The sequence below is a fragment of the Somniosus microcephalus genome, chromosome 11, assembly GCF_052327205.1.
Source record: "Somniosus microcephalus isolate GS21.2 chromosome 11, FLI_Smic_1.0, whole genome shotgun sequence".
In the NCBI taxonomy this organism is placed as follows: Eukaryota; Metazoa; Chordata; class Chondrichthyes; order Squaliformes; family Somniosidae; genus Somniosus; species Somniosus microcephalus.
The window spans coordinates 20,588,677-20,616,635 of NC_140997.1; the positions used below are offsets into that span (position 1 = coordinate 20,588,677).

At 45.9% G+C, this 27,959-nt stretch overlaps 1 protein-coding gene across 4 annotated transcripts in view; it reads left to right on the forward strand.

The window, feature by feature from the left end:
- Positions 1-27,959, forward strand: part of LOC147110358 (cytochrome P450 3A9-like) — a 59,817-nt gene that overhangs the window by 25,452 nt on the left and 6,406 nt on the right. For all 4 annotated transcript variants that reach the window (XM_086000291.1, XM_086000292.1, XM_086000293.1 and 1 more), the window contains 6 exons: positions 8,533-8,621; positions 16,424-16,572; positions 17,793-17,920; positions 20,023-20,116; positions 20,872-21,032; positions 22,128-22,354. In XM_086000291.1, coding sequence (XP_085856417.1) covers positions 8,533-8,621; positions 16,424-16,572; positions 17,793-17,920; positions 20,023-20,116; positions 20,872-21,032; positions 22,128-22,354 — 848 coding nt within the window. The remainder of the gene's footprint in view (positions 1-8,532; positions 8,622-16,423; positions 16,573-17,792; positions 17,921-20,022; positions 20,117-20,871; positions 21,033-22,127; positions 22,355-27,959) is intronic.

A 27,959-nucleotide genomic window follows, 5' to 3' on the forward strand; every position in this document is an offset into this window, starting at 1 on the left:
TTAAATTTTTAGCTGCCCAATTGTTAAGGATGCAATGTTTATATAGAAAGCCCTATTATAAAATGGAAGCCTGGAGAAGAACTTGGAGGGGGTAGATCCAGTTGTCATGGTCCACATAGGTACCAACGACATAGGTAGGACAAAGAAAGAGGTTCTGCTGAGAGAGCTTGAGCAGCTAGGGACTAAATTAAAAAGCAGAACCACAAAGGTCATAATCTCTGGATTATTACTGGACCCACGAGCAAATTGGCATAGAGTCAATAGGATCAGGGAGATGAATGCATGGCTCAAAGATTGGTGTGGGAGAAGTGGGTTTCGATTCGTGGGGCACTGGCACCAGTACTGGGGAAAGAGAGAGCTGTTCCGTTGGGACGGACTACACCTGAACCATGCTGGGACCAGAGTTCTAGCGAATCGAATAACTAGGGAGGTAGATAGGGCTTTAAACTAAGGTGGGGAAGGGTCCCGGTGGAGAGAAATCTAGAATGCTAAAGAGAAAAGACAAGAAAGCAGTGCAGGAAAGTGATTGGGGTAAGGATAACCAGATTGTGTCAGAGCGTATCAACAAAGGAGTGGACTAACAAATAGGGTCCGGGTAAGAAAAAATGGTAATAAGACAAATAGGGCCATAGTATAAAAAATGTTAAGATGCCTAAAAATCTTAAAGACAAATCTATAGGCACTGTATCTGAATGCACGAAGCATTCGTAATAAGGTAGACGAATTAACAGCACAAATAGATGTAAACGGATAAGATATAATTGCGATTACAGAGACATGGCTGCAGGGTGACCAAGGCTGGGAGCTGAATATCCAAGGATATTCAATATTTAGGAAGGACAGGCGAAAAGGAAAAGGAGGTGGGGTGGCCTTGTTAGTAAAGGATGAAATCAGGGCAACAGTGAGAAAGGATATCGGCTCAGAAAATCAAGATGTAGAATCAGTCTGGGTGGAGCTAAGAAGCACCAAGGGGCAGAAAACATTGGTGGGAGTTGTCTATAGGCCTCCAAACAGTAGTGGTAATGTAGGGGATGGCATCAAACAGGAAATTAGAGAGGCATGTAACAAGGGTACTACAGTAATCATGGGTGACTTTAATCTACATATAGACTGGCCAAACCAAATTAGCAATAATACTGTGGAGGATGAATTCCTGGAGTGTGTATGAGATGGTTTTTTAGACCAGTACGTTGAGGAGCGAACTAGGGAACAGGCTGTCCAAGATTGGGTATTGTGCAATGATAAGGGGTTAATTAATAATCTTGTTGTGAGGGGTCCTTTAGGGAAGAGTGACCATAACATGATGGAATTCTTCATTAAAATGGAAAGCGAAGAAGTCCAATCCAAAACTAGGGTCCTAAATCTAAACAAAGGAAACTACGATGGTATGAGGAGTGAGTTGGCTATGATAGATTTGGGAGCTTCATTAAAAGACATGACGGTGGATAGGCAATGGCTAACATTTAAGGAACAAATGCATGAATTGCAACAGTTATACATTCCTTTCTGGCGCAAAAACACAAAAGGAAAAGCGGCCCAACCATGGCTAACAAAAGAAATTAAGGATAGTACTAGATCCAAAGAGGAGACATGTAAAGTTGCCAGAAAAAGTAGCAAGCCTGAGGATTGGGAGCAGTTTAGAGTTCAGCAAAAAAGGATCAAGAGATTGATTAAGAGGGGAAAAATAGAGTAAGAGAGTAAACTTGTGAGGAACATAAGAGCGAATTGTAAAAGCTTCTACAAGTATGTAAAAAGAAAAAGATTAGTGAAGACAAATGTAGGTCCCTTACAGTCAGAAACGGGAGAATTTATAATGGGGAACAAGGAAATGATGGAGCAATTAAACAAATACTTTGGTTCTGTTTTCACGGAAGAGGACACAAATAACTTCCCAGAAATGCTAGGGAACCAATGGTCCAGTGAGAAGGAGGAATTAAAGGAAATTAATATTAGTAAAAAAAAGTACTGGAGAAATTAATGGGACTGAAAGCTGATAAATCCCCAGCACCTGATAATCTGCATCCCAGAGCACTAAAAGAGGTAGCTATGGAAATAGTGGATGCATTGGTTGTCATCTTCCAAAATTCTATAGATTATGGAACAGATCCTGCAGATTGAAGGATGGCAAATGTAACCCTGCTATTTAAAAAAGGAGGGAGAGAGAAAACAGGGAACTACAGATCGGTTAGCCTAACATCAGTAGTAGGGAAAATGCTAGAGTCTATTATAAAGGATGTGATAACAGGACACTTAGAAAATATCAACGGGATTAGACATAGTCAACATGGATTTATGAAAGTGAATTTGTGTTTGACAAACCTACTGGAGTTTTTTGAGGATGCAACTGGTAGAATAGATAAGGGAGAACCAGTGCAAGTGGTGTATTTGGATTTTCAGAAGGCCTTTGATAAAGTCCCACATAAGAGGTTAGTGTGCAAAATTAAAGCACATGGGATTGTGGTAATATACTGGCATGGATTGAAAATTGATTAACAGACAGGAAACAGAGAGTAGGAATAAATGGGTCTTTTTCAGGGTGGCAGGCCGTGACTAGTGGGGTACCACAGGGATCAGTGCTTGGACCCCAGCTATTCACAATATATATCAATGATTTGGATGAGGGAACCAAATGTAATATTTCCAAGTTTGCTGACGACACCAAACTAGGTGGGGTTGTGAGTTGTGAGGAGGATGCAAAGAGGCTTCAAGGCAATTTAGACAAGTTGAGTGAGTGGGCAAATACATGGCAGATGCAGTATAACGTGGATAAATGTGAAGTTATCCACTTCGGTAGGAAAAACAGAAAGGTAGAGTATTATTTAAATGGTGATAGATTGTGAAATGCTGATGTATAAAGTGACATGGGTGTCCTTGTACACCAGTCACTGAAAGCAAACATGCAGGTGCAGCAAGCAGTTAGGAAGGCAAATGGTATGTTGGCCTTCATTGCAAGAGGATTTGAGTACAGGAGCAAGGATGTCTTACTACAGATGTACAGGGCCTTGGTGAGACCACACCTGGAGTACTGTGTGCAGTTTTGGTCCCCTTATTTAAGGAGGGATATGTTTGCATTGGAGGCAGTTCAGAGAAGGTTCACTCAGATTCCTGGGATGGCAGGACTGTCGTATGAGGAGAGATTGGGTCGACTACGCCTGTATTCACTAGAGTTTAGAAGAATGAGAGGGGATCTCATTGAAACGTATAAAATTCTGACAGGGCTAGACAGACTGGATGCAGGGAGGATGTTTCCCCTGGCTGGGGGGTCTAGAATGAGGGGTCACAGTCTCAGGATAAGGGGTAGGACATTTAGGACTGAGATGAGGAGAAATTTCTTCACTCAGAGTGTGGTGAACCTGTGGAATTCTCTACCACAGAAGGCTGTGGAGACAAGTCACTGAATATATTTAAGAAGGAGATAGATAGATTTCTAGACACAAAAGGCATCAAGGGGTATGGGGAGAGAGCAGGAATATGGTATTGAGATAGAGGATCAGCCATGATCATATTGAATGGCGGAGCAGGCTCGAAGGGCCGAATGGCCTACTTCTGCTCCTATTTTTCTATGTTTTTATGCTAAAGTACATCTCTTGCATGTACTGTGAACTGGTGGAGAGGTTCAGATGGGGTAGCTAAATCTTGGTAATCTTATAGTCTCAGCAGATCCTACAGTCTGATTACTCTAACAGAGACTTACATTGTTATAGAGTATTTTAAGATGCTTTACTGAGGAAAAATTAAAAAGGATCAGCTGCCAATCCGTGTTTGGAGAGGTACCTGAAAGAATGACCAAAAAGACGGTCCTTAAAGTATTTAAAGGCAGAAACATCCAGAGGTTACGACTGAGGTGGCTAAAGGCTGTTTCCCTTTGGGTGGGTGAAGCGAGGGAGGAATAGACAGAAGGCCAGATTTGGTCTATTGGAAGGGATGTAAGGCAGGATGAGGCCATGGCAGGATTTGAAGATGTGGATAAGAGTTTTGCGTTGGGAGACGCAGCCAGTGTAGATCGGCAAGTGGGGTTTGGCACAAGACAGGATGGGCATGATTGAGTTTTGAACGTGTTTACGGATGGTCTCACAGATGAAGTGCAGGAGTTCGTCACACTTGATGTTGTAGATGAGGGGGCTGGGAAAGGGGTGCGAGAAGATAGTTTCTGTTTGGGGGATGAAGGAGCCATGGGTTGCCTTTGCCTGCCAAGATAATTCTGAAGCGCTGGGAAGATTTAGCTGAGGAGAGTGAGGTACAGTAGAGCGTAAAACCACTCGCTACTCCAGAACCATCCTGGAGAACAAAGATAACCCCTGGATTCTTTCTCCACTCCCAGCCTTCTCCTTAAACCCCTTTCCCCTGCCTCTCCATCCTCCCCTCCAAGTCTGAGGAGGTGATGGCCTACTTTGTCACTAAGATTGAGACCATCCATTTAACTGCCTCTGCTTCACCCCACCCCCATCCACACACTAGCCCTGAACCTAGTCTGTTTCTAGTTTCCCTCCCATCTCCCCTCGAGTCCTCTCCAAGTTAATCTCATCCATGAGACCCACCTCCTGCTCCCTTGACCCAATTCCCACTAATTGCTGACCACCCAACTTCCTTTTCTGGCTCCCATGCTAGTTGACATTGTAATTCGCTCCTTCTCGGATAATGCTTTTATCCTCACCCCCCCCCCCCCGACCCCTAATCTTGTTTAAAAACTGCTGTCATCATGCACCTCCGCCAAACAAAATCAACAACAACAACAACAACCCTGGAGCCCTCTCTCCTTGCAAACTATCACTTTATGCTCAACATCCCAAGTCCTCCATTGTGTAGTCTCTTCCCAAATCCGTGCTCTTCTTTCCGCAACTCGATGTTTGAGTCTCCTTGATTGGGTTTCTGCCCCGCCACAGCACTGAAATGGCCTTAATCAAGATCACAAATGGCATCCTCGGTGATTGTGACCATGGTGTTTTCCCTCCTTGGCTTCTCTCCAGCCTGTCTTTTTCATGTATATAAGGAAGACATAAAACGACAACAACTTGTATTTATATAGCACCTTTAATGCAGTAAACGTCTCCAGGCGCTGCACCAGAGTATTTTAAGAAAAAAAATTTGATACTGAGCCACAAGAATAAATTAGGGCAAGTGACCAAAAGCTTGGTAAAAAAGGCAGGTTTTAAGGAGCATCTTAAAGGAGGAAAGATAGGTAGAGAGGCAGAGAGGTTTAGGCAGGAAATTCCAGAGCTTAGGGCTCAGGCAACAGAAGGCACGGCCACCAAATGTTGAGCGATTAATCAGGGATGCTGAAGAGGGCAGAATTAGAGGAGCGCAGGTACTTTTGGGGGTTGTGGGGCTGAAGGAGATTACAGAGATGGGAAGGGGCGAGGCCATGGAGGGATTTGAAAACAAGGATGAGAATTTTGAAATCGAGTTTCTGCTTAACCAGGAGTGAGTGTAGGTCAGCGAGCACAGAGGAGATGGGCAAACGGGACTTGGTGCGAGTTAGGATATGGGCAGCCGAGTTTTGGATGACCTCAAGTTGAGGGTGGAATGTGGGAGGCCAGCCAGGAATGCGTTGGAGTAGTCGAGTCTAGAGGTAACAAAGACATGGATGAGGGTTTCAGCAGCGGTTGAGGTGAGGCAAGGGTGGAGACAGGCAATGTTACAGAGGTGGAAGTAGGTGGTCTTTGTTATGCTGCGGATATGTGGTCGGAAGCTCATTTCAGGGTCAAGTATGACACCAAGGTTGCGAACAGTGTGGTTCAGCCTCAGACAGATGTTAGGGAGAGGGATGGAGTCGGTGGCTAGGGAACGGAGTTTGTGGCGGGAAACAAAAAGAATGGCTTCTAGATTATTAGAATGTTCATGGAGTGGAACTGTACACGCTCAAGTGAAAGTAAGACAATCAGAGACTGATCACCTTGGAAGATGTTAACAGGTTGTATTTCAAGGTCTTATTCACTGTGTTAAACTTTGTACTTTAACTTCTAATGGCTATCCATGTTATCATAGGCCTGGTCTGCCTGTTTCTGATTCCAGAGTGAAGTCAGCCATTTTCTAAAAGAGAAGACCCACTCACTCCAGACCAAGAATTCATTGAGGTGGCCAGTAGGGATACATATTTCAGTGCAAGCAAGAGTTTTTTTTTAAAGAAGGAATTCACTAAATTTCAGTGTGATTCCAAATCATTTGGGTCTAGGCTTGCCATCCCTCCAGGATTGCCCTGAAGTCTCCAAGAATTCAAGACTAATCTCCAGGACACTGCGGCAAGCAACCCAAGAGAAAAAAATCATAGGAGTGTTCATGTAAAAAAAAAAGGGAATTTACTTTGAGCACTTTGTTTTGCTAGTTTATAAAAATGTTTGGATATGGGTTAATCTGCTGTTCAACTGACGGTGAAGAATATCCAATCTGGGAATGAAGGGGGGAATTTTCCCAGCCCTGGGGAGGCGGGTATGGAGGCGGAATTGCCAGGAAAATGGCAGAAACTGGCAGCGGGTACCGACCCAGCTCCCAACCCGCCTCGGTGCCATCTTCCCGGGAGGCGGGTTCCTGAGTCGCGCAGGGACCCGTCTCCTCGAGGCGGGAAGGGGATTAGAGCCAATTAACTGCCTGTTAACAGGTAGTTAACAGGCAGTTTTGAGGCTTTTCCCCATTTTATGCCTGCAAGTGCGGGCTTCCCGACAGCTCCGAACCTCGTCAGGGTCAGCGAGGCGAGCAGTGGGTCTGCGGTGGTGAGTGGGTTCAAAATGTTAGCTGTAGAGGTGAGTGATGGGTGCAAGTGTGGAGAGGTAAGTATGAGAGGTGAGTGTAAAGTGTTGGAAAAAGTTTCCTTACATTTGCTTCTTTCTGCAGGCTTCAGCCTTTGAGATGACAGAATGGCTGCTGCATTCTCAGATGCAGCAGCCATCTGCTTTCTGCTGAGGAGAGAGGTCTTGGTGGACCTGTGTGCAAGGGCTCACCTTCGAACAGAGATTCAGTGTTTGACAGCTTCTCAAAGCTGTCAAATGTTGACAATTCATCTGTCAAAATTTTTCGACAGATGAAGCGTCATACGCTGTAGTCATCTGTCACCAGCTTTTTTTATACGTTTATGGGATCTGGGCGTCATTGGAGAGGCCAGCATTTATTGCCCATCCCTAATTGCCCTTGAGAAGGTGGTGGTGAGCCGCCTTCTTGAACTGCTGCAGTCCATGTGGTGATGGTACTCCCACAGTGCTGTTAGGTAGGGAGTTCCAGGATTTTGACCCAGTGACGATGAAGGAACGGTGATATACTTCTAAGTCAGGATTGTGTGTGACTTGGAGGGGAACTTGGAGGTGGTGGTGTTCCCATGCACCTGCTGCCCTTGTCCTTCTAGGTGGAAGAGGTCACGGGTTTGGGAGGTGCTGCCGAAGAAGCCTTGGTGAGTTAGCTGCAGTGCATCTTGTAGATGGTACACACTACAGCCATGGTACGCCGGTGGTGGAGGGAGTGGATGTTTAAGGTGGTGGATGGGGTGCCAATCAAGCGAGCTGCTTTGTCCTGGATGGTGTCGAGCTTCTTGAGTGTTGTTGGAGCTGCACTCATCCAGGCAAGTGGAGAGTATTCCAGCACACTCCTTACTTGTGCCTTGTAGATGGTGGAAAGGCTTTGGGGAGTCAGGAGGTGAGACACTCGCCGCAGAATACCTAGCCTCTGACCTGCTCTTGTTGCCACAGTATTTATGTGGTTGGTCCAGTTAATTTCTGGTCAATGGTGACCCCCAGGATGTTGACGGTGGGGGATTCGGTGATGGTAATGCCATTAAAGTAGACTGATGGGGCGGTAATTGGCCGGGTTGGATTTGTCCTGATTTTTGTGACAGGACATACCTGGGCAGTTTTCCACATTGTCGGCTAGATGCCAGTATTGTAGCTGTACTGGAACAGCTTGGCTAGAGGCGCGGCTAGTTCTGGAGCACAAATCTTCAGCACGATAGCCGGGATGTTGTCGGGGCCCATAGCCTTTGCTGTATCCAGTGCGCTCAGCCGTTTCTTGATATCACGTGGAGTGAATCGAATTGGCTGAAGACTGGCCTCTGTGATGGTGGGGACCTCAGGAGGAGGCTGATATGGATCATCCACTCGGCACTTCTGGCTGAAGATGGTTGCAAACTCTTCAGCCTTGTCTTTTGCACTCATGTGCTGGGCTCCACCATCATTGAGGATGGGGATATTCTTGGAGCCTCCTCCTCCCATAGGGCGGGCTTAACAAGGCCAATCAAGGGAAAATAACTTGGTTGGGTCAGACATCGCTAGGGGCGGGACTGAAACCCGGAAACCAGAAGTCCCACCTCCAGCACGTCTCCATTGAGAAAATCCAGCCCGAAGAATCTATTCACTTTCCGATTGGCCTAGGAAGGTGATGCCCCACGAGGATGGACACGTCAAGCGACCAATGGTCAGAGTGTGGGGGCGGGGCAGTTGGAGACAGGAGGTCATGTGATGAAAACCCCCGGAATACGTACAATCATATTTGGGTCCAGGCCAGCTTTGTGTACATCCCTTACTTTGGTTGTCCTTATTTTCCCCTCCCCAGATGTGTCCAATAATCAATCACTATTCAGAAAATCTTGTGAAATTTGCAGAAAAGAAAGCAAAGCTGAATGAACCTGTCGACATGAAGGAGTGAGTAATTTGTTTGTCTGATTACGGATTCGCGTTCCTCCACCACAAACCTTTCCTATCCCATCAAATCATTTTCACTGCTCCAAGGACCTTCTAATTCACATTGTTCTCGGAGAGTGTTCAGATGGGACATACTACTTCTCATTGCAGCTTATAAACATACAGCTTCCATACTGGACAACCACATCATAGAATGGTTACAGCACAGAAGGAGGCCATTCAGCCCATTATGCCGGCTCTCTGCAAGAGCACTTCAGCTAGTCCCACTCCCCTCCCCTTTCCCTGTAGCCCTGCAAGTATTTTTCCTTCAGGTACTTATCCAAATCTTTTTTGAAAGCCACGATTGAGCCTGCCTCCACCACCCTTTCAGGCAGTGCATTCCAGATCCTAACCATTCGCTGCGTAAAAAAGTTTTTCCTCATGTCGCCTTTGGTTCTTTTGCCAATCACCTTGAATCTGTGTCCTCTGGTTCTCGACCCTTCCGCCAATGGGAGCAGTTTCTCTCTATCTACTCTGTCCAGACCCCTCATGATTTTGAACACCTCTATCAAATTTCCTCTCAACCTTCTCTGCTCTAAGGAGAACAACACTAGCTTCTCCAGTCTATCCACGTAACTGATGTCCCTCATCCCTGGAATCATTCTTGTAAATCTTTTCTACACCCTCTCTAAGGCAGTTAAGAGGCTTTTCCCATTTTCCCACTGCTGCTGCAGGCTTCCTGACGTTGGGGAACTCCACCAGGGTAAGTGAGGCATGATGTGGGTCCACTGTAATTTTTGTGTATATATGACAGCTGTAGAAGCAGTTTAAAGGATTCAATGGGACACTGGTGAGTATCAGAGGTAAGGAAAAGTTATGAAAGTAACGTTTAATGTGTTTAGATGTTTCTGCAGGTGACAAGCTATGAAGTGTTTGTGTAGCCTCATCTCATCGGGAGAAGTGACAGATGGCTTCTACAGTCTCAGCTGCAGCTGCCATCTGTTTTATCCTAAGGAGAGAGTAATTGGAGAGCCTGGATGAAAGGGCTCACCTTTGGACAGTGATTGTCAGTGTTTGACACTACCTCAAATGCTGTCAAACACTGTCAAATCATCTGTCAAACAAGTGTGGTGCATATGCCTTTAAGAAAACCGGCAGATAAAGCATCATCAACTGACGTCATCTGCTACCGGCTTTCCCTTAATTGGCCGGCAAGCTCGCAGGGCGGGCTTAACAAGGCCAATCAGGGCAAAATAGCATCTGTTCGTCAGATGTCGATAGGGGGCGGGACTAGAACCCAAAAGGCAGCAGTCCCGCCCCCAACGCGCCTCTTCAGCTGAGATCCCGGCCTATGCCTCTATTTATGAAGCCCAGGATCCCGTATGCTTTTTTAATCGCTTTCTCAACCTGACCTGCCATCTTCAATGATTTGTGCACATATACCCCCAGGTCTCTCTGTTCATGCACCCCCTTTAGGATTGTACCCTTTAGTTTATGTTGCTTCTGCATGTTCTTCCTACCAAAATGTATCACTTCTCACCTTTCTGCATTAAATTTCATCTGCCACGTGTCCGCCCATTTCACCAGCCTGTCTATGTCTTCTTGAAGTCTATCACTACCCTCCTCACTGTTCACTAAAGTTCCAAGTTTTATGTCCTCTGCAATTTTGGAATTGTGCCCTGTACACCCAAGTCCAAGTCATTAATATATATCAAGAAAAGCAGTGGTCCTAGTACCGACCCCTGTGGAACACCACTGTATACCTTCCTCCAGTCTAAAAAACAACCGTTCACCACTACTCTCTCTTTCCATGCTTCCATGGGCTTCAACTTTGCTGGCAAGTCTATTATGTGGCACTTTATCAAACGCCTTTTGGAAGTCCATGTACACCACGTCATCCGCATTATCCTCATCAACCCTCTCTGTTACCTCATCAAAAAACTCGATCAAGTTAGTTAAACACAATTCGCCTTTAACAAATCTGTGCTGGTTTTCCTTAATTAATCCACACTTGTCCAAGTGACTGTTAACTTTGTCCCTGATTATCATTTCTAAAAGCTTCCCCACTATCGAGGTTAAACTGACTGGCCTGTAGTTGCTGGGTTTATCCTTATACACTTTTTTGAACAAGGGTGTAACATTTGCAATTCTCCAGTCCTCTGGCACCACCCCTGTATCTATGGAGGATTGGAAGATTATGGCCAGTACATCCGTGATTGCCTCCTTAACTTCCCTCAGCATCCTAGGATGCATCCCATCCTGTCTTGATTACTTATCAACTTTAAGTAAGTGGGGAAAGAGGGAGCTGTTCCTTTGGGATGAGCTCCACTTAAACTGGGCTGGAACCAGTGTCCTGGCAAACCGAATAACTAGGGCAGTAGACAGGGCTTTAAACTAATGAAGGGGGGCTGGGAGGATTCAGGAAAGAGCAAATTTAAAAGCAGCGAGAGAAATGTCATGGCTCTAAAGCAGAGTAGAGTTTTGGGTAAAAGCAAGCAGAGTGGGTCAGGACGGGACAGAGAGTAACAAAGGTAATAAGGCATCCATGATTAAGGTGACATCAGGGAAAAATAGAAATCCTTCTTTTCTTCTTAGGCAGTCCCTCGAGGATGACTTGCTTCCACATTAAAAATGAGTTCTCAGGTGACTGATGAGTCCAATGCGGGACCTACAGTCTCTGTCATAGGTGGGGCAGACGGTGGTTGAAGGGGCGGGTGGGCGGGCTGCTTGGGTTGACGTGCGCTCCTTCCGCTGTTTGCGCTTGGCTTCCGCTTGCCCCCGGCAAAGAGACTCGAGGTGTTCGGCACCTTCCCAGATGCTTCTCCTCCACTTTGTGCGGACTTGGGCCAGGGATTCCATGGTGTCAGTGGGGATGTTGCACTTTTTCAAGGAGGCTTTGAGGGCCTTTTCAACCTCATGCCAGGCTGGGGTTATGCTGAGATGGTGGTGGGTAGCATGCTGCGGGATGGAGTTGAGGACACTCGCGTCGAAGACAGAGTCTCAGTTAAGGAGATCTTCGAAGTGTTCCTTCCAGTGGGCACTGGCTGCCTCTCTGTCCTTGATGAGTACCTCTCCGTTCTTGGCCCGCAGTGGGGTAGGACCGTGGGTGCTTGGGCCATAGATAGTCTTGACTGTGCTAAAGAATCCACGCACGTCGTGGTTGTTGGCTAGCTGCTGGATTTCCAGCACTTTCTCCACCCACCATCTGTTCTTTAGGTCGCAAATTTTTTGTTGGACCTTGGCCTTCAGGCATCTGTAGAGCTGCTTTCTTGCTCTCGAGTTAAATAAGTCAAAGCTAAAGGCATTCTATCTGAATGCGCGAAGCATTCGCAACAAAATAGACAAATTCATAGTGCAGATAGAAATTAACAGGTTTGTTCTAATAGCCATAACGGAGACGTGGTTGCAAAGTGGCCAAGTTTACGAACTAAATATTCCAGGATACTTAACTTTTAGAAGAGATAGGCAAAATGGAAAAGGAAAAGGGTAGCCCTGATAATAAAGGATGGGATAAAGACAGTGGAGAGAAAGGACCTTAGCTCTGAAAATCAAGAAGTAGAATCAGTTTGGGTGGAGCTAATAAACAGCAAGGAGCAGAAAACATTGGTGGGAGTTGTTTATAGGCTCCCAAACATTAGTTGTAATGTAGGTCAAAGTATAAATCAGGAAATTAGAGGTGCATGTAACCAGGGTAATACAGTAATCATGGGGGACTTTATTCTACATAGACTGGGCAAACCAAATTTGCAGTAATAGTGTGGAGGACGAATTCATGGAATGTATGCAAGATAGTTTTCTAGATCAGTATGTTGAGGAACCAACTAGGGAACAGGCTATTTTAGATCTAGTATTGTGCAATGAGAAAGGGTTAATTAATAACCTTGTAGTAAAGGGGCCTTTAGGGAAGAGTGACCATAATATGATAGAATTTTATATTGAGTTTGAAAGTGATTTAGTTAAATCCAAAACTAGGGTATTAAATATAAACAAAGCAAACTACGGAGGTATTAGGGGTGAGTTGGCAAAGGTAGATTGGGAAACTACATTCAAAGTTATGATGGTAGACAACCAATGGCTAGCATTTAAAGAATTAATACATAAATTACAACAAATATACATTCCTTCAAGGCACAAAAACCCCACAGGAAAAGTGGTCCAACCATGGCTAACAAGAGAAGTTAAAGATAGTATTAGATCAAAGGAAGAGGCTTATAATGTTGCCAAAAAGAGTAGTAAGCCTGAGGGTTGGGAGGATTTTAGAATTCAGCAAAGGAGATCCAAGAAATTGATAAAGAAAGGGAAAATAGAGTATGAGAGTAAATTAGCGAGAGACATAAAAACAGACTGTAAAAGCTTCTATAGGTATGTAAAAAGGAAAAGATTAGTGAAAGTAAATGTGGGTCCCTTACAGGCTGAGACAGGAGAAATTATAATGGGGAATGAAGAAATGGCTGAGAAACTAAACAAATACTTTGGGCTTGATTTTTCCGGCGCTCAGAGTGCAGGTTTGGAGGCGGGTCCGCTGTCAAAATAGCAAAGATTGACAGCAGGTAGGAAACACGCTGTCAACCCGCCTCCACGTGAGTCTCCCAGGTGTCGGGTCTGTCAGTGGAGAGCTGACCCGACACCAAGCGGTGGGGGAGACCATTGAGCTCATTAAATGGCTTGTTAACAGCCAATTTAATGGTATTTTGAGGCTTCCTTCCAATTTTAGGTACTCCCCCACAGGTTACCCGTTTTTTGGGGAACACGCCAGCTCACCCTGGTGTGAGTTGAGTCTGCTCTGATGTTTCTGATAAGCTGACAGCTGTAGAAGTGGTGTAAAGGATGCCATGTTGCAGATGGTCAGTTTCAGAGCGCAGAAACTGTTGGTTACTGCATTTGTAATACATATAGAGATTTCTTTAGCTTGCAACTGTTTAGAGCCAACTGTATGTCTAGTGCCACCTCATTGGAACAACCTCTCTCACCATTGACAGATCTCTTCTGTCAGCTCACCTGCAGCTGCCATCTATTGCAGCAACATCGGTGCCCTAGAAACTATTTCATCTTGCTCCTCTGATTCCTTCCATGATCAGCCCCAACACCAACATCACCAGTCACACCAGCAGCACCAACTACAACACCAACCTTCTCCGCCATCACCTGATGCTGCACAGGACACAGGGCATCAGCCCCTAGCAATATTGCTGCCCGGGAGGCCAGCGATGGCATCACCATGGCCAGATTTACTTCACTTGACGGTGTAAATCCTGGCTGCTACATGATGTGCCATGTTGACACCATCCCACACCAGCAACTTAAAGCAGCCCTTTAATGTCCAAGGAATTCCATGCAAACTCATCACTATAATGGGGGGGGTAGCAGGGGGGTGGGGGAAGTTATGTATCAACATTCATTGGAACTCAGTAAGAGACTTCGCAAGATGTGCACAGGTCTGTCCAATAAGGGGCAGTGTTGAAAATATAGACTTCACTGTATGACAACACATTACCAGAAACGTCACATGGTCATTAGCTAAACCTCTCAAGTGCCTACCCTTGTGTGTTGTTAGTTGGTATGCTTGCAGTAGGATGAGGGTGAGTGTGAGGGGTGGCTAGTGAGATGGGGAAGTGATCATGTAGATCGAGAGGGATGGGTGGAGGTGCAAGGTAAGTTTGTGTGAGTAAGAATGTGCAGGAGAAGGGTATGGAAGGCAGAGTGATGGGGATGTGTTGAGTGGCACAACAGGGTGAGTTTGAGTGTGGCTTTGCAGTAATGTTTCGTGATCCACTGAGATCATTGAAAGGTTGGTGCCACTGCAGCCAGGGACACCTGACGACATCCCTGCTTTTGCCCTCCTGTGCAATGTGCAACCAGGCTGCATTGGTGTCCTGGGGGGGTGGGGGGAGAGGTCTCTTCTGCCCTTGGAAGGTAAGAGAACCTCTCTGCGTGCTGTGACTCCCTCCATAAGTATATGGAGGGTGTCATTGGAGAGCCTGGGTGCAAGCGTCCACCTTTGTGCAGTGCTTGTCAGTGTTTGCAGACCTCACTGCTGTCAAACACTGAACAACTGTCAAAATCAATGTGGTCGTGGTCCCTTTAAGGAAACTGGCTGATGACGCATCATCAAATGATGCCATCAGACCCGCTTCCTGTTAATTGGCTGGAACGCCCACAGGGCAGGCTTAACCAGGCCAATCAAGGGAAAATCCCATTGAGAGAGCGGCTGCAGCCAGGAGCGGGACCGGAACCCGGCAAACTGCTATCCCGACACCGCTGAGAAAATCCAGCCCTTTGTGTCTGTCTTTATGGAAGAAGACGCAAAAATCTTCCCAGAAATAATGGAGAACCAAGGCTCTAGCGAGATTGAGGAACTGAAAGAAATTAATATTAGTAAAAAAATAGTACTCGAGAAATTAATAGGACTGAAAGCCGATAAATCCCCTGGACCTGATGGCCTACATCCAAGGATTTTGAATGAGGGCTATAATGGATGCTTTAGTTGTCATTTTCCAAGATTCCATAGATTCTAGAACGGTATCCGCAGATTGGAAGGTGGCAAATGTAACCCCACTATTTATTTAAGAAAGGAGGGAGAGAGAAAACGGGGAACTACAGACCAGTTAGCCTGACATCAGTAGTTGGGAAAATGTAGAATCTATTATTCAGGACGTGGTAACAGGGCACTTAGAAAATAATAGGATTGGGCAGAATCAACACGGATTTATGAAAGGGAAATTGTGTTTGACAAATCTATTAGAGTTTTTGAGGTTGTAACGAGCAGAATAGATAAGGGGGAACAAGTGGATGTAGTGTATTTGGATTTTCAGAAGGCATTCGATTAGGTGCCACACAAAAGGTTATTAAACAAAATTAGGGCTCATGGGATTAGGGGTAATATGGATTGAGGATTGGTTAACAGACAGAAAACAGAGAGTAGGAATAAACGGGTCATTTTCGGGTTGGCAGGCTGTAACTAGTTGGGTACCACAAGGATCAGTGCTTGGGCCTCAGCTATTCGCAATCTATATCAATGATTTAGATGAGGGGACCAAATGTAATATATCCAAGTTTGCTGATGATACAAAGCTGGGTGGGAATGTAAGTTGTGAGGAGGATGCAAGGAGGCTTCAGGGGGATAAAGACAGGCACGGTGAGTGGGCAAGAACATGGCAAAATGGAATCTAATGTGGAGAAATGTGAAGTTATTCAGTTTAGTAGAAAAGCAGAGTATTTTTTAAATGATGAGAGACTGGGAAATGTTGGTGTTCAGAGGGACCTGGGTGCCCTTGTACACGAATCACTGAAAGTTAACATGCATTTACAGCAAGCAATTAGGAAAGCAAATGGTATGTTGGCCTTTATTACAAGATTATTTGAGTATAAGAGTAAAGATGTCTTACTGTAATTAAATAGGACCCTGGTGAGACCACATCCAGCATACTGTGTACAGTTTTGGTCTCTTTACCTAAGGAAGGAGATACTTGCCATAGAGGGAGTACAACGACGGTTCACCAGACTGGTTCCTGAGATGGGGGGATTGTCCTAGGGGGAGAGATTGAGTAGACTGGACCTATATTCTCTAGAGTTTAGAAGAATGAGAGGTGATCTCATTGAAGGGGAAGCTAGATAAACACATGAGGGAGAAAGGAATAGAAGGTTATGTTGATAGGGTGAGATGAAGAGGGGTGGGAGGAGGCTCATGTGGAGCAAAAACGCTAGCATAGACCAGTTGGGCCAAATGGCCTGTTTCTGTGCTGTAAATTCTATGCAATGCTTTAATTGTGCCTCAGCTGTCGGCTGTTAATCAGTTCTTAATGAGCACATTTCTCTTCTGCCAGTATCTTCGGAACGTACAGCATGGATGTGGTCTCCAGCACTGCATTCAGCGTGGATGTCGACTCCATCAACAACCCCAATGATCCGTTTATCAGCAAGGTCCTCAAACTTGTAAACTTCAGCTTCTTCCACCCTGTATTTATCTTTGTTTGTAAGTGATTCCGAATATTTGTTTTCTTTTAGTTGAGCTAGGGTTGTGATTTTTTTTTTTTCTTGAGTCTTTTTTGGTTAAGGAGATGTCCTGTTCACTCGGGCCCCAGTTGCCCTGTTTCCCTCACTGTGCCGTTATCTGCTCGCTCTTCCAGCAACTTGTGAGCAAAATTCTTTTGAGTTAAAGGATGCAGGAGCAAGGCTAATTAACGGCTGATGCCCTTGGATGTCCTGCTACAGCAAAATCTGGTCCAATAAGTTTTGCCTATGTGTGCCTCTGTAATTCCACAATTTGACTGCCAGGTGGATTTTCTTCACCATTTGCTCAATGCTTACTGAGAATTTTTCAGTCCCATTTTTATCCCTGCCCCCCAAACATGATGAGAACAGGGTACGAAGGGGCGGTTTGAAGCAGAGACCATAACCCCTTTTAAGTAGAAAATGGATAAATATTTGAAGCCAAGGAAGATACAGGACCATGGGAAGAGATCAGGGTAGTGGGATTAGTCTTGGATTGCTCTAGCAAAGAGCCGGCACAGACATGGGCCAAATGGCCTCCTCCTATGCTGTAAACTTTAAGGCTTGGTAAGAGGGGGAATAAAATGGAAACATTGTCAGGAGCAAGGTCTATAGAAGTTCAGAATCAGTCTCGGTGGGTAGCACGCTTGCCTCTGAGTCAGAAGGTTGTGGGTTCAAGTCCCACTCCAGAGGTTTGAGCACTTAATCCAGACTGACACTTCATGCAGTACTGAGGGAGCGTTTAACTGTCGGAGGTGCCGTCTTTCAGATTAAACGTTAAACTGAGATCCCGTCTGCTCTCTCGGGGTGCAGGGGGAGGGCAGTGGTGGTGATGGTGATGGGGGATGTAAAAGATCCCATGGCATATTTAGAAGGACAGTGGAGTTCTCCTAGCTTCTTGGCCAATATTTATCCTTCAACCAGCATCACTAAAACAGTTTCTGTTCATTATCACATTGCTGTTTGTGGGACCTTGCTCTGCGCAAATTGTCTACCAGGTTTCTTACATCACAACAGTGATTACATTTCAAAAGTACTTCATTGGCTGTAAACTGCTTTGGGACGTCCTGAGGTTGTGAAAGGCGCTATTGAAATGCATCTCTGTATCTGTCTCTCTCTTTCCTTCTTTCCTTCCTTCCCTGTGTCTACAGGGCTATGGCTATTGGTCATCTGTTTGATTTTTGATTTTATCTTTTTTCCCAGTGATTTTTCCTGCCTTTCTTCCAATCATGGTAAAACTTGGTTTCAGCATGATGCCTAGAGATGTGACTGACTTTTTCATGAGTGTTTTGACGAGTTTGAAGGCAAAGAGACAAAAAGGAGTGCACACCGTGAGTGTTAAACCATTGAAACGGTTCAGGTTCCTGCACCTATTCTTCCGCTCTCCCGCAACACTGACTATCCTTCACCGCCTTATTCTCACAACTAGAAAGGAAATGACTATAACAATATTGGTATAATTAGAAGGGACGGGTACCTGGGGAATATTGTGTCATTTTGCAGTTGTTGAAGTTTGCCAGCCAGGCGTGCGGTTTAAGTGTTCAATCTGGTTGGATCCAGCCCTACGGTCGCATGCCTGGGATTGCTGCTGGGGTTCATCCATCTCCCGCTGTAATGTGGAAACGGCGGGGATGACGGCTACATTCGCTCTCTATCCCAGGCTTCCGCCAGTCTTCGGCCAAGGTGACAGTGGGCGATCAGGAGAAGTCTGCGGAAATTCTACCCCATGGTGTTTTAGGCTGTGTATTTTCTTCAGAAATAGGGACCCAGTAGTAAAAGAGGTACTGGATGACCGATGAATAGAAGACCTGATTAAAGATGGATGGGGTGGGGTGGGGAGGAGGAGCAGAAGAGGAGACTATACCAGTATTCTTGGTGTGAATGAAAGCAGTCCTGATCTTTTCTCTTGGTCTGTATCGATGTTGATTAGAAATCTTATTATTGTATTGTATGTAAGTGAAGGCCTCTAACTGTTCCCTAGCCTTTCCAAAGTTGTTTTACGATTGACAGCTGTAGTGTGTAATCTGTTTGACACCAGGTGTGGTGGTGGTGGTGCACTACCCGTTCGTACTTTGTGCTCCATTAAATGTCCAGAGCAAAACCGGAATTGATTTAGTTGATGGACAGCACTGACTGTTTGAGGCAAAGATATTCTTGCAGCTAAATTGGATTAGAGGGTGTTGTCCAATACTGAGGCCACCTTTACAGCAGAGTTGTAGCTAATTAAATGTTGGGAGAAGTGCCTGTCAGTGACTGTGCAGGAGAGGAGCAGCATTACTGGAGGTGGTTTGTCATGTTGAGCATCTTGTATTCAAAGTAAAGTTGGTTAAATTGATCCAAGAGCAAGAATCTCCATTTATTGCAGCCTGCCCAAAATGGAATAACTGTGTCCTTGACTTGTTTAACCGACTATGGCGAGGGTACAGGAGAGCTTCATTAGGAAGATAAATCGGGGATGAGGGGTTTTAGCTATGAGGAGAGACACAAGAAAATGTCTCTTTCACTGGAATACAGACAGTTCAGAGGAGATCAGATTCAAAATGTTGTTGAGGTAAACGGGGGGAAAACCTTTCCACTAGTTGGTGAGTTGGTAACTCGAGGGCATAAATCGGAAACCATGTGAGCAATTAGGCAAAATTATTTTCATGCAGAGGATTGATAGGATGCAGAAAGCCCGACCAGAAGCAGAATCTATAACCGCTTCTAATAGGGAAGTGGTTAAATATTTAAAAATAGAATTTTAAAAGGCTGTTGCGGATGGGACTAAATTGTTAGGTCTGAGAACCAATGCAGCTGTGCTGAGCTGAGTGATCTTTTGTGTCGTGGAATTCCAGGGTCCCTACTCCACCACCAGCAGAGTGGAGTAGTGGGGACTCCCGCTGGCCACCCACGGCCATCAGTGATGACCCTGTCCCATTGTAGGGGATGGAGTAATTTATATAGTCACCATGAGTGGCTCTGCCTGACTACAGGCTCTGCTGCTCCAGTCGGGGGAGCAGGCAAACCTTGAAGGCCAAAGATTTAAGGTTCTTAGATTTTGTCTTCTCCCCAAAGGGATAGAATGGTGAGCCCTGTGGGATTGATTACCTTTCTCTCAGCGAGTCTCGGGGCCTTTAATAGATACATAATTGGCTGACTGGAATTCCATTGGGCCTGGGAAAAATGTAATGGGCAGAATACCCAGTGTAGATCAGGAACTTCCTCTGACACTCCCCAGAGCAGTCTTTGAGCATGTCTGAATGGGTGGAAGACTCGACCGCTCTTCCCTGACTAGAGATCGGGGTGGATTCTGAGTCTGGCCCCTCTGGAGGCAATATGTTCTACTTCCTCCTTTCCACCCCTCGGGAATTTCAGGATCTATGACTTTAATCCTAAAAATTTGGTTCTGAACAATCGTAATCGAATCCTCACATGGTTCTTGTTTAACTCTCAGGATCGGGTGGATTTTCTGCAGCTGATGGTTGATTCTCAAACGACCGACATCAGTCCCGAGGAGCAGAATGGAATCGGCAATTCGACATACAAAGGTACCATCAGTGGAAAACTTCTCCTTCCCTTCATCCTTGTTTCTTTCTGTCCCTGAAGTTAATGCTCCCTGTTTATCTCTCTGGTCTCCCCATACTCTACCTGGCTGACCGTTTGGACACGTGACCTGCTCTAAAACTAACAGTGAGGGGGTTCAGTGAGAACAGTCTGGGGAGGCCTAACTCCTGCTGGGATTTGTTTCCTCTCTCGCCCTACTGGGAATTGCCTGGTTTCTGGCCAGTGATTCCCCACAGTCATGGGTCTTGAGATTGGGAACTGGGTAGTGCTGAGAAATCGCAGACACACATTAATCACCCTTGTGTGGCTGTGCACTGGAGTTCCAGTGAGCACTACCTGCACATTAACCCTTTCAACGCTGACTGTCCCTTGATGCTTTTAGAAATGTTCATATTTTCTATTCTACAAAAGCATAAAAGTGCTGATTTACCCAAACATTAGAAAGTAGATTTGAACTGCCATTTCACTTGTAGTTTCCTCTTATTAAACTCTAACTTGTAATCTATTCCACCTATTGTGCTAGGTATCTATTCAATGTTTTTAGTGCATGTCTAATTTAATACTCCAAGCACGGTTATTGGAAACGTTGAATTATCTGTGGCATTGCATTTTTAATAATGTTGCTGTAATAATGATACAAGTTTTCTGAAATATTTGCATTGAAAACCCAACATTTTAAGCTTCTATGTTGTAAGGTGACGTTTGCAGTACAAATTCTGATTCTTCCAATTCTCTGCAGCTCTGACTGACACGGAGATTCTGTCACAGGCCATTACCTTTATCTTTGCTGGGTTTGGGAGCACCAGCAATACGTTGGCATATGTGGCGTACAATCTGGCTATGCACCCGGACGTACAGAAGAAACTGCAGCAAGAAATAGATGAGGCCTTTCCCAACAAAGTGAGTCCTTGAGAAAGATAAATATTGACCAGGGAGAACTACCTTGAACTTCAAAATTGTGCCATGGGATGTTTTACATCCAACCGAGAGGGGCCTCTGTTTAATGTCTCACATGAAAGACGGCACCTCCGACAGTGCAGCACTCACTGAGTACTGCACTGGAGTGTCAGCCTGGATAATTGTGTTCAAGTCTCGGCGTGGGACTTGAAACCACAGCTTTCTGACTGAGGTGAATGAGCTACCAGCTGAGCCATGGCTGATGGCGAGAGAGCTGGGGTTTACCGATAGGGATCATTTCCTGAGTGCATGCTGGCTATTGGGGAAATAAAGGGTGCACTGCTTGTGATTTTCCATCCTTTGACTTCAACGCTACTGGCGTGTGTTCAGAGAATTGCCCCCAGGGGCCTTAGTGGCCAAGACAATGAATGGGGTTCATTTCCTGTGGTGTTCGATCACCAGCAGCTGATATTCCAGAATGTAACCCGCCCCCCTTTATTGAGTTGTTATTTTGTTCTTTTCTAGCCCCATCATCCTTAAATAGATCTTCTTCACCCCTAACAGACAGCAAATAGACAATCTGCTCTCTGGCTTTCTGCACTGCTCTACAATTGGCTAGTATACTCATTACGAATGTAAAGCACCTAATGGTGTTTGCTCTGTTTTGTGCTCATGACATATATTACACAGTATTTACAGCACAGGACGAGGCCATTCGTCCCAACAGGTCCATGCTCCACATGAGCCTCCTCCCACCCCTCTTCATCTAACCCCGTCAACATATCCTTCTATTCCTTTCTCCCTCGTGTGCTTATCTAGCTTATCCTTAAATGCATCTGTCCTTTTGTCCTCAACTACTCCATGTGGTAGCAAATTCCACATTCTAACCACGCTCTGGATAAGGAATTTCTCCTGAATTCCCTATTGGATTTATTAGTGACTATCTTGTATTTACTGCCCCTAGTTCTGGTCTCCCTCACAGTGGAAAGCTATTCTCTACCAATACACAATAACAGAAAATACTTCTCCTGCCCTATAACAAAATATAACTTTCTGGAATGTCCTGTTCCGTTGCTAAAAGTGTGTTTCTGTGTGAAGGCTCCTCCCACATATGAAGCAGTGATGCAGTTGGAGTACTTGGAAATGGTGATATCTGAAACCCTGCGACTGTACCCTCCTGCACCCCGTATAGACAGAGTGTGCAAGAAAGATGTCCAGCTCAACGGGCTGACCATTCCAAAGGGGACCATTGTCATGGTGCCTGCCTATGTCCTGCACCGTGATCCAGCATACTGGCCGGAGCCTGAGGAGTTCAGACCTGAAAGGTAGGTAGGAATGGGATTTGTGTTTTCCCCCCCCTACCCCAACCCACCTTATGGAATAGAACTCTTGGAATAGTAGAGACAAAAACCCTGGACCATTTTAAGAAACAATTGGAATCTGCAATGGGAGGTACTTTAGGGTCTTACTGAGTAGATGGATTGGGATGGGGCAAATGGCCTTTCTCATCCCTAATGATCTTGTTAAAACAAATTTCATGACCAAAGCACAGGTTTTAATTTCTACTTCCTTCTAGATCCTCTTTTCCAAGTGTTCCATACAACCTTGATTTCACATTCAACCGAATGACAGAAATTGATGTTGTGAACTAGATGGAGATGGAGATATATTTTGATTGGCAATTACTGCGAATAATCATTTGTCCTGGAAATCAGTGTGATTTTCAAAGTTGAAGAGCTCAATTTGGACTTCTGTCAACCCCCTCTGCTCTGTTGTGCAGAGTTACAGGAAGCGGCATTGATGGGTATCGCATGAGCATGGATTAACCCGTAGAAGTGATCACCAAAAACAGCAATCGATCATTCAGTCCTGATGTGCCAAATAACTGCCCGAATCCGAAGTTAAAGCTTAAGATTGAAGCCTTTTATTAAATAAGAATCATGGCAGAGTTAACAGAGTCCATCATCGACCGAGCCCTTGGTAGAACATACCAGAAGAGGGGCGGGGCCAGGGAGGAGCATTAGTGGTTCCCCCTGGTGGAACATTCCAGACATTACAAGTGCAAGTACAAATATCAGAACACAGTTATTTCATCACATTCACCCCCTGCTATAGATTCAGTCTGTCAGATGGTCTGATAATCCTCTGGGAACGACGTAACTCTTGCTGAGGCTCCTCCCGGAGTACTAACTCCGGTTCATTCGAATTCCCAGAATCATCAGTATTTTCCACACTGAGGCCTAGAAATTCACTTGGGCGCGGGAAGCTCGCTCGCGCCCAAAAGTTAGCGCTGGGCGGGGAGGCATTAGCGCACGCCGTATATTCGTCTTCTGCGCCCCAATCCGGAAGCGGGCGCTATACCAGGGTGTGCCCGCCTCCGTTTGGGGCGCTGCAACTGAATATCGGCGCGCTAGTTGCCGCAGCGCTACCCGATGCGGTGCGGCAGGCTGCGGTACTGCAGGCCTCCCCCTTCTCTTAAGGGGGAGGTGCCTGCAACGGCCGGAGCCCCGATTGCGAGTGCCGGCAAAAGAGCCCGGCACAATGGAGAAGTGCCGGGCTCCACGGAAACCAGCTGGCAATGCCGCGGGGGGGGGGGGGGGGTGTGGAGGAGGCCGGGGAAGGAGGTGGGGGCAGGCGGCTGCCGAAAAAGCGGCCGGCCGCACCTTCAGCTTTAAAGCGCCCCACTATGGCAGCAGGACGGCCCCGTTTTCTGTTCGCTGTTTGCGCCCGCTTCGGAGGAGGCGGGCGCAAATAAATATGGGGATCGGGGCGTTACGGGCCACCGCGCACACTGATGACGTCATCGGTCCCGGCGCAGCGCTAACGGCTACCGCCGCCAATACCGCTGCAATTTCAGCGCTACCACCCCGCCGGCGCAAAAGACCTCTTTAGGCGCTAAGTGGGCGCAAGGCCCACTGAATTTCTAGGCCTGAGGGTTTGTCTCTCTGAAGGTCCAATACCACGATTGAAAACTCTACTCTCAGAGTCGAACTCTTTTCGAGCTCCAGCAGGTGCAAGATCTTTAATAGAGACCGTATCCTCTCGCCCATCCGAATATTGAATGTACGTATACTGGGGATTAGCATGGAGGAGTTGTACTTCCTCCACCAGTGGATCAGTCTTGTGGCCTCTCACATGTCTGCACAACAACACAGGGCCCGTGGTCATCAACCATGTGGGTAACGATACTCCATTGGTAGCTTTTCTTGGAAAACTAAACATCCTTTCATGAGGGGTGGCATTCGTCGCTGTACACAAAAGAGACCTTATGGAATGCAGCACGTCTGGCAGGACATCTTGCCAGCGAGAGGTCGGCAGGCCTCGTGACTTCAGAGACAGTACGATAGCCTTCCACACTGTCGCATTTTCTTTCTCGACCTGCCCATTACCACGAGGGTTATAGCTGGTAGTTCTACTCGTTGCAATCCCCTTCGATAGCAAAAACTGTCGTAATTCTTCGCTCATAAAGGAAGAACCCCTATCACTATGTATATAGTTAGGCATGCCGAACAAGGAAAACAGTTGGCAGAGGCATTTAATTACAACAGCACTAGTCACATCCGGACAGGGGATAACAAAAGGGAACCGAGAGTACTCATCTATAATATTAAGAAAATAGACATTACGGTCGCTCGATGGAAGGGGACCTTTAAAATCGAGACTCAAACGCTCAAATGGTCGAGTTGCTTTAATAAGATGAGCTGGCTCGGACAGCTTATAGAAGCGGGGTTTGCATTCAGCACAAACATGACAGGTTCTGGTCATTGTCCGGACCTCCTCAATAGAGTAGGGTAGATTGTGGGACTTAATGAAGTGGTTCATTCTGGTAACCCCAGGGTGGCAGAGTGCGTCGTGGAGACTTTGAAGCTTATCTGTACCTAGACTAGCACATGCTCCTCGTGACAAAGCATCCGATGGCTCATTAAATACTCCAGGCCTGTACTGAATATCATAGTCATATGTTGACAGTTCTATTCGCCATCTTAAAATCTTATCATTTTTGATCTTGCCTCTCTGCTTAGTGTTGAACATAAAGGCCACAGATCGCTGGTCAGTAATGAGCGTAAAACGTTGGCCAGCGAGATAATGTCTCCAATACCTGACTGCTTCAATAATTGCCTGTGCCTCCTTTTCCACTGAAGAATGTCGAACTTCTGGTCCTTGCAATGTACGAGAGAAGAAGGCTACTGGTCTACCAGCTTGGTTAAGAGTTGCTGCCAACGCAAAATCAGATGCATCACTTTCCACTTGAAATGGGATCTTCTCATCCACGGCACATACCACTGCCTTCTCAATGTCCCGTTTGATATTAAGGAAAGCCTCCTGAGCTTCCGCCGATAGCGGAAAAGACGTCGACTTAATAAGAGGTCGGACTTTATCTGAGTAGCTAGCCACCCACTGGGCATATCACAGAAACCCCACAGCGCAGATAGAGGCCATTTCGGCCCATCGAGCCTGCACCGACACATATCCCACCCGATCCCCGTAACCCCACGTATTTAATCCCCCTAACACTAAGGGTCAATTTATCATAGCCAATCAACCTAACCCGCACATCTTTGGACTGTGGGAGGAAACCGGAGTACCCGGAGGAAACCCACGCAAACACGGGGAGAATGTGCAAACTCCACACAGACAGTCACCCGAGGCCGGATTCGAACCCGGGTCCCTGGCGCTGTGAGTACGAGAAGAATCCCAGACACCTTCTTAAAGCTTTTACAGTGTGAGGTAAAGGTAATTCCTTAAGTGGGCGTAATCTTTCAGGGTCTGGCCCGATTACCCCATTCTGCACAACGCAACCAAGAATACACAAACGTGTAGTATTGAAGGTACACTTGTTTTCGTTGTAGGTCAGGTTTAACCTCTTTGCAGTCTCTAGGAACTTCACGAGATTTTGATCGTGCTCCCGTTGGTCACGCCCACAGATGGTAACATTGTCCAGGTACGGGAATGTTGCTTCCAACACGTATTCATCCACCATATGATCCATCTCCCGTTGGAAGACGGATACCCCATTCGTCACTCCAAAGGGCACCCGAAGGAATTGGAACAGGCGCCCATTAGCTTCGAAGGCCGTATAAGGTCGGTCTTCTATTTTGATGGGGAGTTGATGGTAGGCAGACTTTAAATCCATGGTGGAGAACACGCGGTACTGAGCTATCTGGTTCACCATCTCAGAAATACGAGGCAAAGGGTAGGCGTCTAATTGGGTATACAAGTTTATAGTCTGGCTATAATCGACCACAAGTCTTTTTCTTCTCATTAGTTTTAACCACCACCACCTGGGCACGCCACGGGCTACCACTGTGTTCGATGATTCCCTCCCGTTGAAGCCTTTCCACTTCCTCTTTTATAAATGTTTTATCTTCTGAACTATACCGTCGACTCTTAGTCGCTATAGGTCTACAATTAGGAGCAAGGTTCGCAAACAAAGAAGGCGGGCTTACGTTTAAAGTAGAAAGGCCGCAGACTGTGAGCGGAGGCTGGGATCCACCATACTTAAGGGTAACGCTCTCATGCTGACACTGGAAGTCCAAGCCTAATATTAAGTTCACACACAACTGAGGTAATATGAGGAGTTTAAAGTCCTTATACTCCGTATCCTTAACGGTCAATGTGACTTTACAATATCCAGTTACCTCCGAAGTAAGGGATTTGGACGCCATCACAATTTCACTTCGAGTAGGATACACCTTCAATGAACAGGAGTTAACAAGGTTGGGGTGTATAAAACTTTCAGTACTGCCACAGTCTATCAAACACCCAGTAGGACGACCATTAATCTTAATGTCCATCATAGATTTCGACAAGGAACACGGTATGGTCTGGTCAACCGTAGCCGAGGCTAGAGTAAAACGATAGGCGGCAGCAGAGAAGACATCGGGTACAGGATTACCCTTACACACTTTACTAAAATGTCCCCGTTTCTTACATTTAAAACAGGTAGTCTCTCTGGCTGGGCAACTTTGCCTGGGGTGTTTAGATTGGCCACAAAAATAACACTTAGACCCATGGGGCACAGCCGCAACAATAGGATTAAGTGGGGGCTCCATTGGTGTTATGGATGCCTCCATACTCGGAACACACGAGGCTGAGAGAGATGCATGGGCTGATGCATACACTTCTGAATTCTTCTGGGCTACATCTAACGATCGAGCAGCAGCGACAACCGTTTTTAAAACTAACGAGTCGTTCTCGAGGAGTCTCTGTCTAATATAATTAGATCGGAGGCCAGATATGAAAGAATCGCGGATGGCTTCTTCCTGATACACTATGGCAGAGACAGCCTTGTAGTTGCAACCCTTAGCCAAAGCCTTAAGGTCCTGCAGGAAATCATCCAGAGATTCCTCGGGTAATTGCCTGCGAGTAGACAGGAGATACCTGGCGTATACTTCGTTAACCGACTTAAGGCTTTAAGGGCTGTGAGGGCCTCTTCATATGTAGTAATATCTTCAATTATAGAGTAAGTTTGATGACTTACCAAGTTGGTTAGAAGACCCAACTTGTTAACCGTCGGATCGGTCGATGATGCGATGAAGTGTTCAAAACATCGGAGCCAATGCGTAAATTTTTTCGACGCATCTGCCGAATGGGGATCGATATCCAGATGCTCTGGTTTCAAAAATCGATCCATCTTCCAAAAGTTGTTATTTAATAAAATTGATGTGCCAAATAACTGCCCGAATCCGAAGTTAAAGCTTAAGACTGAAACCTTTTATTAAATAAGAATCATGGCAGAGTTAACAGAGTCCATCATCGACCGAGCCCTTGGTAGAACATACCAGAAGAGGGGCGGGGCCAGGGAGGAGCATTAGTGGTTCCCCCTGGTGGAACATTCCAGACATTACAAGTGCAAGTACAAATATCAGAACACAGTTATTTCATCACAAGTCCCCAAACCTAAATATCATTATTGGCACCAGTATGGCA